At 37.9% G+C, this 12,558-nt stretch overlaps 1 protein-coding gene across 1 annotated transcript in view; it reads right to left on the reverse strand.

Annotated features, from left to right (window-relative positions):
• LOC132186121 (uncharacterized) overlaps nt 1-11,743 on the reverse strand; it is a gene marked incomplete in the record, with an annotated part of 13,698 nt that extends 1,955 nt beyond the window's left edge. Inside the window, 11 exon segments of the mRNA XM_059599944.1 lie at nt 1-30; nt 791-856; nt 933-1,048; nt 1,476-1,794; nt 2,057-2,124; nt 2,355-2,434; nt 2,512-2,555; nt 3,729-3,964; nt 4,567-4,711; nt 11,130-11,193; nt 11,632-11,743. Of these exon segments, the coding sequence (XP_059455927.1) occupies nt 1-30; nt 791-856; nt 933-1,048; nt 1,476-1,794; nt 2,057-2,124; nt 2,355-2,434; nt 2,512-2,555; nt 3,729-3,964; nt 4,567-4,711; nt 11,130-11,193; nt 11,632-11,657 (1,194 nt within the window).
• Nucleotides 11,744-12,558: the final 815 nt, after the last annotated feature.

The raw sequence follows: 12,558 nt of genomic DNA on the forward strand, positions 1-12,558 counted from the left end.
GGCTTTGGCCAAAGAACCTCTCATGCAATCCTGCAATAATATGAATGAGTTGGTCTTAAGGGAAATAGCATCTCCCCGACCCATTAAAACCATCTTATGACAGAAGGATACACTGGGAACAGGTGATACAACTTATATTGATCTGGAGCAAACTTGAACAAAAGAGAAAAACACAAAATAGAGAATAACTTTTGGAGGTCATTGCACATATGTCTGTTGTTGTTGTTGGTTTTTTTTTTTTTTTGAAGGGGCACATATGTCTGTTTGAGTATTCATTAACAATACCTAACAGTGACCCTCAGTGAGAGTTACGTGAATATAAGCATACTTCGACAAACAGACAAATAAATTAATAAGAGTCGAACCAGGGTTTTTAGCAAAGACTATGAATGTTTATCCTTAGAAGTAAAAAGCTAGCTTTTTCTAAAACGTTGTTCTATTTGAATCAGAAATATAAGAAGCCAACAATTCCAGAAATGAAAAACTATGAGCAAATTAGAGTGGCGAATCAGAGGTTGGGTAACTGACTATAAATTGTAGAGATAGAAAGGGGCAGGGAGATATCTTACTCTATGCTATCAAGTACGAAATCATAGCAAGCCATTCCCAATGCTTGAAAGCAAAATCATTTACATTAATCGCTATATATAGTTAAGAAGATAAAGGACTGTAGTTTAGAAGATTCAATCCTTTAAAATCCCCATGAAAAAGACATTCAATGCATGCTCAATAAACACCTATGGGCGCAATTATCTTATAAGCTACACTTGAACACTGAAAAGAATCTTACCAGCCCCTTAAGTCTTATAGAGACAGGCCGATTATCCAGAGCATCCATCACTTTTGAGGAGATACTCTGAGCAGAAATATTAAACATTGATGTCAAGCATGCAACTTTCAGCCAACATCTACTTTATTCAGCAGAAAATTACCTGCAAAACCTCAGCTGCTGCATTAACACGGTCCTTGTTCCACAACTTCAACATGAGTACAGTCAAGTGAAACGTTTTTGGTTTAATGAATATGGATTTGTCAATTCCCAAGTCTGCTGAGTGCAGCATACAGCAGTGTTGTTAGAGGAGAAAGACCAATGAAAAAGAGAATTGACTTTCTGGTGAGAAAAATGTAGACATATGAGCGTTGGTGATTTTAAAGGAAGATGACATGTGCAAACATGCTCACGAAAACACATATGATACATGACCAAGCAACATAAACATAATGTGGGAAAAAACATACACATTTATAAAACTCCACGCATGAGGCTTAAAACGAGTGCAATCATGAACCAGCGATCAAGAGTTAGGTAAGTAAAAAGGTTCTGCTGGTACTATGACTTGGCAGATTTTAAGAAGTATATACACTAAATCAAATATAGCAATGGCCGGCCAGCTAAAGAACAAGACCACTACACAATCTCTTGATTCAAAATCTTTAAGCTCCTTAGGCATCATGTAAAACAAATGTTGGCATACCAGAAGGAGATGAAGACTTTGATGCTTTAGGGGCGTAACTGACAAGAGGTATTTTAGTTATATTCACTTTAGCATGTTCATTTCCATCATCAACTTTCAGTTCAACAGCAACATCAGGTCGTTTATCTGTCTGTTGGTCCCCATCTTTATTGTCAGTAGTATCTTCATTTGAATCGCTGTCTGGATTATCATCTGGGCAACCATCTCTATTCCCTAGTATGGAGTTTTGAAATTTGAGAAGCTTATCAACTAATTCAGGGTGTATAGCCAATGGAAGTGATATGAAGTGACTGTAATCAAGACTTGGGCTTTTAACTGCCTGTGAAAAAGAAAAATTTAGTGATGTACTCAAAGGTATGATGTTTGAGTTGAAAATCGAGAAAGTGATGCCCAGAAAAACATTCAACGAAAGAGTATAGAAAATATATAGGAAAATGAACTCGAAGAAAACCAAAAGAAAAAGGAAGGTTCATAGTAACCCAATGTCATTGAAATAAATATTTCCAAGAGGAAACACCAAAAAACAAATTGCATTGTTCTGAACATTTTTTGTAATAATACCACATTAATAGGCAACTCACCTCATCAATTATAGATTGTATCTTTTCCAAAGCTCTAGTTACACTATCTATTGAAATGCCTGCAATGACTGCAAAGATAACCATGCAAAAACTACTCAAAATAAATGGACAGTAAAGGCATCAAATTAAAAATATTATAGCAAGTGATAGAACTTTTACATTTTGATCGGTATCAACATTTACATGGTATGGTACAATTATGGAAGAAACTGAAGACGGCTCAAGGTTGAAAGCAACAATTTTATAATGACTACCAAATACAAGATTTACATGATTATCACCACCCCCAAAAACTTACTAATGGAATCATCCTTCTTGGATGATGGAAGTATGATTTTAACTCCCATCTCCTCTTCAACCTTTTTCTGTGTAGATCCTCTGTGAGACAAAATTAAAATATGAGGAAATGAACATTTTATTGTAGCTAAAAACATATAACGTGCTGAATTTTGTACCCCTTTCCTTTTACAAACTGAATTAGAGAAGCACCTACCTGCATCTGAAAGACAAAAGTTAGACCAAGATTAGAAAAGAAAGAAATTAAAAACCATAAGTTTAAAGGAGCTGGCGCTCTAATTAATACTCCAAAAAAGCAAGAAACAACAGAAGAAAATGATAAGTAGTTGCAGATATAAAATATTGCAACCAACTGATAGAAAACTGAGGGGGAAGAATTTAAATGGAACAGAATGTGCCAACACTAAGAATGCAGAACATACTCGACCAAAATAAGGTAAAGAAACTTTTGATACCATTTCCTGTAGCAGTTTTGCTAAAAGCATGAAGTCCATTCAGCATTCCCAGTAACAACAACCAGAACAGATATATTATTCTGAATTCAGTAAAACGATGACATACCAATGTAATTGCACTGATTTACTCAAAAGTTTCCTTTCGGCTTAAAGAATGAATATAGCTTACAGAAAATTTCCATGAAGTCTGAAGAAGGCTAACAAAGATGAGTTAGATTAAATCCCCAAACTCTACTGCGTCAATTTTCTGTGAGATCTAAAGAGCTGTAACACATGGAGAAATGAGGTTCTCTATGAAAGACTGAATGAATTGAAGCCATGCATATTTGTTCCAAAATATCGGGAGCCCTACTTCTGATTAGGCACATGATAGGGAGATCTTTCAGTAATGAGGCTGTAGAAAATCATGCATATAACTTGCAAATACATTAAAAACTTAAAGGCAGTAGAAGTTCCGCATTGCCCTTAAATTGCAAATAGATGTTGACTACAAATAGTTTTTAGACAGCAAAACTGTTAGGTTTTTAGTGTTGGCCTATTTCGGGGGTGTTTGTCTGCGTATAGATCGTCCTAGTATTTTACAAAGCATTGTAAGTTTACTATGCCTGTACTTGAATTTTCTTTAGTGATTGGTTTCCTGAGTTTGACTACCCTAAAGTGTTTTACCTTTGATGTACTGATCGAAGGGTTTCCACGTCATCAACAAATCTTTGTGTTGATAGCATTTTGATTGATAATCTTTTGGTTAGATTGTGATTAACTACTGCAGAATTTTCAATTCTAATTTTTCTGCATAATTGTGTTTTTATTTTTCTGCATAACTATATTTAACAAATGACTGATAAACATAAGTGCATATAGATAGATGAAATATGACAGAGAAGAAGAAGAAACAAAAATAGGAACTTTTAACATCTCACCTCAACTGAAATTGAATGCTTTTCTGTAGAAAGCTCTGATTCTCCCTCTAAGACTCTCTCTTCACCATTATCCTGAAATGTGCTAGAACTGATAGTCGAGTTAGTTATTTCAGTCACTGCATCAGATGCCTTTATGACATGCTGAACATTAGAAATATTGCTAGATGTGCCACACACAACTTCTTGAACTTGACTTCTATCTTCCGATTCAGCTATCACATCCTTTTCCAAGCAGTCTGCAAATTCACAATAGGGGTAATAAACCAACAAATATTCCTTTGACAAAAACCTATTGTTACCAAAAGAGTATCATGATCTCAAAGCGACTGCTTTATGATATTGTCAAAGTCAATCCTCAACATCAAGTTGACAAAAAGTGGATAATAACATGGTTCTATTACTCTTGATGATTCAGAAACACAGAGAAATCCCTTGTTTTTTTTTTTTTTCCTCTTTTTTTCCAATAATAAGTTGCACATGCACTTAATGGGTTGGTTAACTCAGGATCTCACCCTCCACCCAGTTCTTACAGGGGAGGAGATGCCATTTGAACTACATGCAAACCACTATAATTTTAATTTTAAAAATCCATAGATTAATTAAGATGTGATGACATAAATAAACTCCACCACCAGGGAAACGTTGTATAATCAGATCAAAAGCAGTGGATGATCTTTGTTCTGAGCTTGTTATGTAAACAAAAAACAAAGGGTTTACAAATATAAAGGCCACCAAAACAAAAAAAAAAAAAAAATGAAAAATGAAATAGAACCAGACAAATTCTTTGGGTCAATCATTCCAGCTGCTAGATGATATTTTGATGGTACATGAAGATAACCTTCACTAGAAATGGCTCGAGTACAGACTGGTCTCCATATAGGAGTGACTGTTTTGTGCTTTTTGTTCTCATCCATAGCACTTCGCTTATCCTTTCCACCACCAATTTTCAAATTATAGCTTAAGCCATGATAAACACACTGTCCCTGTCACAAAAATTGGGGTCAGAACAATCAAGCTAATGTGTAACTAAAATAAGCTTTCACAACTACCCAAAATGAATGCAAATCTAGATCTGAATGAGTTGCATCATGAGAAGCAGTTTTATCTAAGAACCACATTTTTTATTTTTTTTATTTTTTGGATGAATAAGAATTTCATATACAAAAAAAGAATACAGAACACCTTCCAGGATCCCAGTTCGTGCTACAAAACACAACCAGCAACTAGAAAAAACTCAAGTAAAGGACAACAAAACTATTACAAAACACTACAACAATGCCTCTAAAGACAGAACCTACACAAAACCAAAAAACTCAACTATCACAAGTCAAGAACAGCAACAGTAGATTCTACTCTGCTCAATTAAATCAAGAGATCAACCGGTAGATTCCAGCTTTGACACGAGAATATTTTCCCAACTTCTCTGAAATTTCCCCTTGCCCAAGATTCTTGATCGAACTTCCCAAACAATAGTTTTTAAGAATCTGCTTCCCCTTGCCATCATGTTTGATCTCATTTCTGCTTCTCCATATGTTATATATAGTGGAGCCTAAGAGAATCCGTCACAGCACATCATGCAGGGGATTCTTCCTCCATTTTTTGCAACCAATCCTCAAAACATCCTCCCACATCATAGGAGGATCAACTTCATTGCATCGAGATATGCAGGCTCTCCATATACGAGAGCAGAAACTACATTCAAAGAATAGGTGATCTCTGCTCTCAATACCATTCCTACAGAACAAGCATTGTATATAACCCTTATATCCCCACTTAATCATCCTTTCACCAGTTGTGAGTTTGTTCTTCATGGTAAGCCAAAGAATAAAAGCCTGCTTTGGAATAGCATACGGGAACCACACCAAACTCCACCACACAACCACTTCCTTCTTTTCTCTAAGAATTTTCTCTAAGAAAATCCCTAGTGCCTGAGCTCACAAAGACACCCTTCTTGGAACCAGCCCAAATAGGTCTATCACAGCATCCCCTCTTAACCTCCATAATTCCAGCTTGTATTTCCATCGTAGCCTCTGATCTTGCAGGTTTCCAGACCCACTCACCACTTATCAAAACAGAGGACAATTTTTCCTCCAATCTACTTTGGGCTTCATAAACAATCCTTTGGCCATACTTCTCAAATAAACTTCCAGCATCTCCAACCTCAAATTTAATAAGACTTTGGCTTCATAAACAATCCTTTGGCCATACTTCTCAAATAAACTTCCCCATCTCCAACCTCAAATTTAATAAGACTTTTAGCAATATCTCTCAGCTTTAGAATTTTCCTCCAGCCCCAAGAACTATTTTGAGGCACTCCAACACACCAAAAACTTTTCCCTTTTAGCAGATTTTCTTTAACCCAAGCCACCGAAATGGAACCTGAACGAGCAAAAATACTCCATACATGCCTAAGCATAGATGTTTTATTCCAAATCTCTAATCTTTTCAGCCCTAGACCACCTTCTTTCTTAGGAAAGCATACATCTGCCCATGAAACTTTTGCCTTTGCAGCCCCTCCATCCTTCCCATTTCACAGAAAGCTATTGAATTTCTGCTCAATAGTTTTAATGATCCTCTTAGGTAGAATGAGCATACCTGTCCAATACACCTACAGACTATACAACAAAGAAGATATAAGCTGCAGTCTCCCTGGATATGACAGATTCTTAGAAGTCCAAGAGTCAATATGACTAGTCATTCTATCCATCATATTAGTACAATCTGCAGAGGAGAGCCTAGAGGAGACAAGAGGGACACCCAGATATCTAATAGGAAAGTGACCTTCATTCATCTTCAACACATTCATAATGAGAGACTTTACTCTATCTGAAATTCCAGAACAAAATATAGAACTTTTAGAAGGATTTGCTCTTAAACCTGAAAGAACTTCAAATTCCTGCAAATCTGAACTTATAACAGAAATAGAAGCTAGGTTTGCTTCCAAGAAAAAAAGATCATCAGCAAAACACAAGTGTGTTAGCTTCAATCGAGAGCATTTAGGATGGAATTTAAAACCAGAATTAACAACAGTGTGCTCAATCATGATTCTAGAAAAAACTTCCATTGCTAAAATAAAAAGGTATGGAGAAAGAGGATCTCCTTGTCTCAACCCTTTCTTCCCTTCAAAGTATCCAGCCAAAGTCCCATTAATGCAAATTGAGAACTTAGGGGTGGTGATACACTCCTTTATCCAATTAGTGAACTTTATAGGGAAACCAAAACAGAGAAAGCAGTGTATAATAAACTCCCAATTTACTGAATCATAAGCCTTCATTAAGATCCACCTTCAATGTGCATCTCAGATTACCTTTATCCTTATGATAATTTCTCACAAGTTCTTGAGCCAAATGAACATTTTCAGAAATGCTTCTAGCAGGGCTAAAAGCAGAATGATTCATACTAATCAAATCACCTAAACAAGGCAGCAATCTGTTAGCTAAGAACTTTGTAATGCATTTATACAAAACATTGCAACATGCTATTGGTCTGAAGTCTCCCATAGCAAATGGATTAACTTTCTTTGGAACCAGATTCAGAATAGTAGAATTTACTTCCTTTAACAGCATACCAGTATCAAAAAATTACAGCAGCCACTACCTCATCACCAACAATTGACCAAGAAACTTTGAAGAAGTAAGAGGGAAACTCATTAGAACCCGGCGCTTTGTTATCTTTCATGGAGAACAAGGTATTCTTGATTTCATCAACTGTAACTTCCTTCTCTAACAAACCAGCCTTCTCAGCAGAAATAGAAACATGAACAAGCTATCTAACTCTTCCAGCTTTAATCTCATCAAACTGCACTTGATTAGTTTTTTTTTTTTTTTTTGATAAATAATATTGTATATATCAAAAAAAAAAACACAATGCGCCTCTAGGTACACAAGAAAGTATACATAGGTAGCCCAACTTAAAACCCAAAGACAAAACCCAAGAAGACCCAATCCAATAAACCCAACAAGTAGCCACAGCCAAACGGTAAAACCAAAGAAAAAGACCCAAAGACTAAAGCCCACACTAGCCCAACACCAGCCCTAAAACCCAAAGCCCCTAATTCACCTCTGCAGGAAAGGAAAATGCATTTTTGGTCCCAACCCAACCCCACCGGTGCTGGCACCTCTCCAGAGAAAGTCACCCTCTAGCCTCATAATTGATGGAGCATTCTAAATTCTTGAGTTCCCTCTTCCTTTTTACCTTTGGGGTATAGGGCACCCGCTCCTCTTCAATATTCAAAAAAAGATTCAAAAGGCTTTTCTCGTCAACTCCTTCACCACAAGACAATCCCAAAATGGAGGCGAATTTCACCGCATCTTATACCACCTCCAAATAGTTCTCCACCCCCTTCTCCGCAGTTTCCGCCACAACCTCGGCAAACAACTCCTTGTTCTTATGCAATTGCTGAGCAATCTTCTCCTTCACTCTTCGGGTATACCCTATTTGAGACTTGGAAAGGAGTAAATTGGAGCACCACCCTCCGACATGCGCGGAAAAGGTTCACCGAGTCTCAAACCCAGTTCAACCGCATGCTTCTTCGAAGAAGAACAAACCTGTGATTCTTCGACGACAATCTTAGAACCTTTTTAATGACAGTAAAGCCTCCTTCATCACAGGCAGAGAATGAGAAGCATTTTTAGATCCTAAAAACCCCCGACGAAGCAACCCTTTTTCCGATGCAGGGATACGATCAGCCTTGGTAGGAGCTACCTCCGAAGGGACACAGACCACTACCAGAGATGCATGAGAGCTATCGACCTTAACACTGCACAGCTCCGCCGCTCCCTTAAGAGCTATCGACCTTTAAACCCTAAGAAGACGAGGACGCCTCTTTCACCACAATCGGAGAAGGAGAAACCACTCTCAGGCCTAACAACCCCCATTTGATCAAACCATTCACCGGGGAAGAGATCCAATCAATCTTAGCTTGAGCTTCCACCGTTGCCGAGGAAGAGAAAGACAGAGGACTCGCCACTATTGGAGAAACAGCCTCAGCAACCACCTTCGGGGAGGCAAAAACCCTCACCGGAGAAATGAGAGTACCCACCGGACCGATCTGTCGAACCTAAGTTGATTCCGGAGATAAAACAGTCTCTGACGAGGAACCCAAATCAGAAAAACATGCCGACTTGGACGCAGCCTGCATACCCGAAGGAGACTTAGTCGGCGGCTCCACATATGCTTTAGTGACCAAAGGAAGAACTAGAGGAATCTCCGAGATCGACGCGATAACTGATGCAGGCTCCAAAAAAATTGATTTTGAGGACAAACCCAAACCCAGATCCGAATCCGGATCCGAAGATTGACTCGAACCTGCTTCAAGGAAAGACCTGGATTCTCGACCAACATTTACTTTAGCTAGGCCCAAAAAGCCAAACCTTTTCCTCCTACGCTTGGGCTTCGAGGCTAACCCAGCTATGACCCGGTCCAGTTTAGATTGAACTTGCCCTAGATTCCTCAATAACCCAATAATACCAACATTACCCTTCGTCTTCTCCGATCTCAAAGACACAGCCCCCACCGCCATGGGCCTTGGCATACTCTCCAACGCATAGCAATCCACAGCAGATCGCATCCCTTCACCATCAAACCCCATCTTAGAACAAGACGACACCGGGAAGAGATCGAGAAAGCTTGAGGAGAGAACCTTCAATCCAACTGCTTTCGCCTCAACACCAAAAGTATATCAAAGGACATCCACGAATGACCTCCCGGAATTAACATTTGAAGAAGGAGCATTCACAAGAATCCCCACCGTAGTAGGAACCCCAAGATCCACCAACCCAGTCTTCTTAATCTAACCCACCAACAGATGCCGAAGTTCTCCCGCAAATCGCCGCCACCCCCTCCCAAAACGACCCTCCGGGAGCCAAATGACTCCCTTGCAACCACCCTCAGCAAAAACCGACACCTCCAAGAACCTTCCAGCCTTATTACCTCCCCTGTGGACCATTGTAACCTTATCTCCCTCACGGTAAGATTTGGCGATTTCTTCCTTCACCTTCACCTGAATCGCCGCCTCCACTGTATCCACCAACCACGACGAACACTGATTGCTCGCAAAAATATACCTAGCGAATCCTTTTCTCCTGACGAAGATTAGGACACCCATCCTTTGCCGAAAGGCAAAAAGTTTTAGCTTCAAAAGAGAAGCTGCGCTCCATGGAAACCTAGCCAAACCCTAGCGCACATCGCCTATCACGCCACCGCTAGGGCAGAGAGGGAAGAAAGCCGAGGAGAGAGAACAGAGCTTCTTTTTTTTTTTTTTTTTCCCCAACAACTTTTTATAGAAATTCACTGCCACTTCCTCCACTTTATTACCATTCTCATCCCATAAATGAGTAATAGCTATTGTTTTGGTCACCCATTTGTAGCCATTGATTTCTAGATTTCTGCTTTTAAAAAAGCCTCCTAAGCTTTAGTAATAGATACATAAGCATGAAGATATTCCTTCTCCTTAATCATACAATCAGCTCTCCCATAAGAAGCTAGGACTTCCTTTTGAGCAATATCCAGATTCTCCCTAGCCTGTATAATTCTCTGCTTCAGATCTCCAAACCAAACCATGTTCTGATTTTTTAATACAGCTTTTACACTTCTAAGTTTCTTACACAATTGAAGCATGAGAACCCCATCAACCTGCTGTCTCCAACCATCTTTTACCCAATTCAGAAAATCTTTGTGCTCAATCTATTCCAATAATTATAAAATTTGAAAGGCTTTGGACCAAAACTTCTCAAAACACCTACTGAAATAACAGCAGGCTTTGAACCACATTTCCCTTTGTCTTAGAGGATATATATAAAAATACACATAGAAATGCTTACAGATGATAATTATATCGTAATGTAGGGTCATAATAGTATTATATTGTATCTTCTTCGCACAAATATAAATGTACACTGCAAGCCCTAGTTTAGCGCAAGGGATTGCCATTCTGACATCAACCTGTTCACTTTGGCCTTAAAAAAAATAAAAAATAAATAAATAAGCCGTAGCAACAAAATGTTCAGAAGTGGAAATTCTTTTTAAAAAAGTTCACGTAATATATATTCATAAACTTCTAAGAACATTGTTACTCTCATATCTCATTTCAGTCAAGCCACGACCAGATAGATTTCAGGGCTAACCATCCAACAAATTGTTATCTAGTGAGCCATAAGAATATGGAAGAAATAAAAAATGTAGGATAAATGAAACTCATTTTATATTAAAGAAACACTTTCCATGCAACACATTCGATTTTATATTTCTTCCCCAAATTAACATTGATTACATTTTTCTACGCGTACAACCTAATATATCTTCACAATTTAACGCAATAAATCATTAATAATAATGAAAATCCAAAGAAACATTCCTCACAACAAATTGGACATTAGAGCACAGAAAACCAATGTTCAAAACCTGAGCGTAATTAACTGGCCTCGATACTGCATAAGTATTCGTAAATTTCAGTAGGCAGTCCACTCTGCAACAATTGCATAACAAAGAAAATAATGATGAAATTGTATGTTCTTGGCAATAAAACTGACACTTGAAATTGAAATTGGAGAACATTGGAAGAGCTTTAATCAGAATGACTTTAACCGCTAACGTTACAACTGCTTTAACTAAAATTGAATGATTTAACACCCGCTTTTGGCTCCCGAGAAAAAAAAAAAATAAATAAATAATAAAAAATAAAAAATTTGTTAAAACCTTGTGTGAATGTTGTTTTGGTTTCTGAATATGAAGATTGACAAGGCATCTCAATATCTCAAATACATGCGTGAAGCTCAGCCGGAGAGCTGTCTGTTTTTATGGATACCTAATGATGAAACACCATAGGTAGAGAAAATTTCACCGTAACTTTCCTTTCCTGCACTTTCTCGGGAACCAAATAGGGTTAGGACTTAGAAGAGCCTACCTGAAGAGAGACCTGTAGGAGAACATTCGGAATATAATCTTCCTTGTGTCGTCGAAAGAGAGAGCTGTTGATGGGCGCTGGCGAAAGTGTACTGACTGCACACGTGTGAACGTGCGAAGGGGACACGAAAATATTGATACACTGCCGATAATGAGTGATGATATACATCACGCTGCATGACATGTAAAATTTTTTTTTTATTTTTTATTTTTATTTTTTATAATTAAAATATTAAAATATTATATTTTTATATTTTAAAATATTAAATTACATGTCATGCACACCGGTGTGATGTTTATCATCACTCGCGGATAATATACTGCACACGTGTCTTGGAAATAAGCGATGTCTCAAAATAGGGTTGATAGAAAATTCAATTTCTCACTATGGGGTAACTCTAGTAGACGAAAAATGTTAGGCTTACAAATACAATTTACAAAAAAAAAAATTACAAATTGATGTGGCACAATATGATTGGGTTTCTCAAAATTTAAAATGTATTTGTAAGCCTAACATTCCTCCTAGTAGATTACATGTAGTGACATCAAAGAATTCTCTCACTACGGGAATATCATCTATCTATAATTCATTCCACTGGATTTCTACCAATACACTCGGGCACGAACTAGGATTTATGGTATGAAAAATGCTTGGTTGCAATAAAAAGTCCATCTTCTGTCCATTTTAATTCTAGGTTGCATGGCCCATTTGAATTTTTTATTATTTAAAATCTATTAATTTTAAAATCAAAATTAAAATGATAAAAAATTAATAAATAAATTAAAAAATAAAAATGAGTGGTTGGCCATCCCATAGGGGGTGGCCGGCCACCCCAGTTGAGCCTTGGGGGTGGCCAAACCACCCCCAAGTGCCGGTTGGGGCCCACATGGCCCTTGGGGATGGATCGGCCACCCCCAAGGGCCATAG

The sequence above is a fragment of the Corylus avellana genome, chromosome ca7 (assembly GCF_901000735.1).
Source record: "Corylus avellana chromosome ca7, CavTom2PMs-1.0".
In the NCBI taxonomy this organism is placed as follows: domain Eukaryota; kingdom Viridiplantae; phylum Streptophyta; class Magnoliopsida; order Fagales; family Betulaceae; genus Corylus; species Corylus avellana.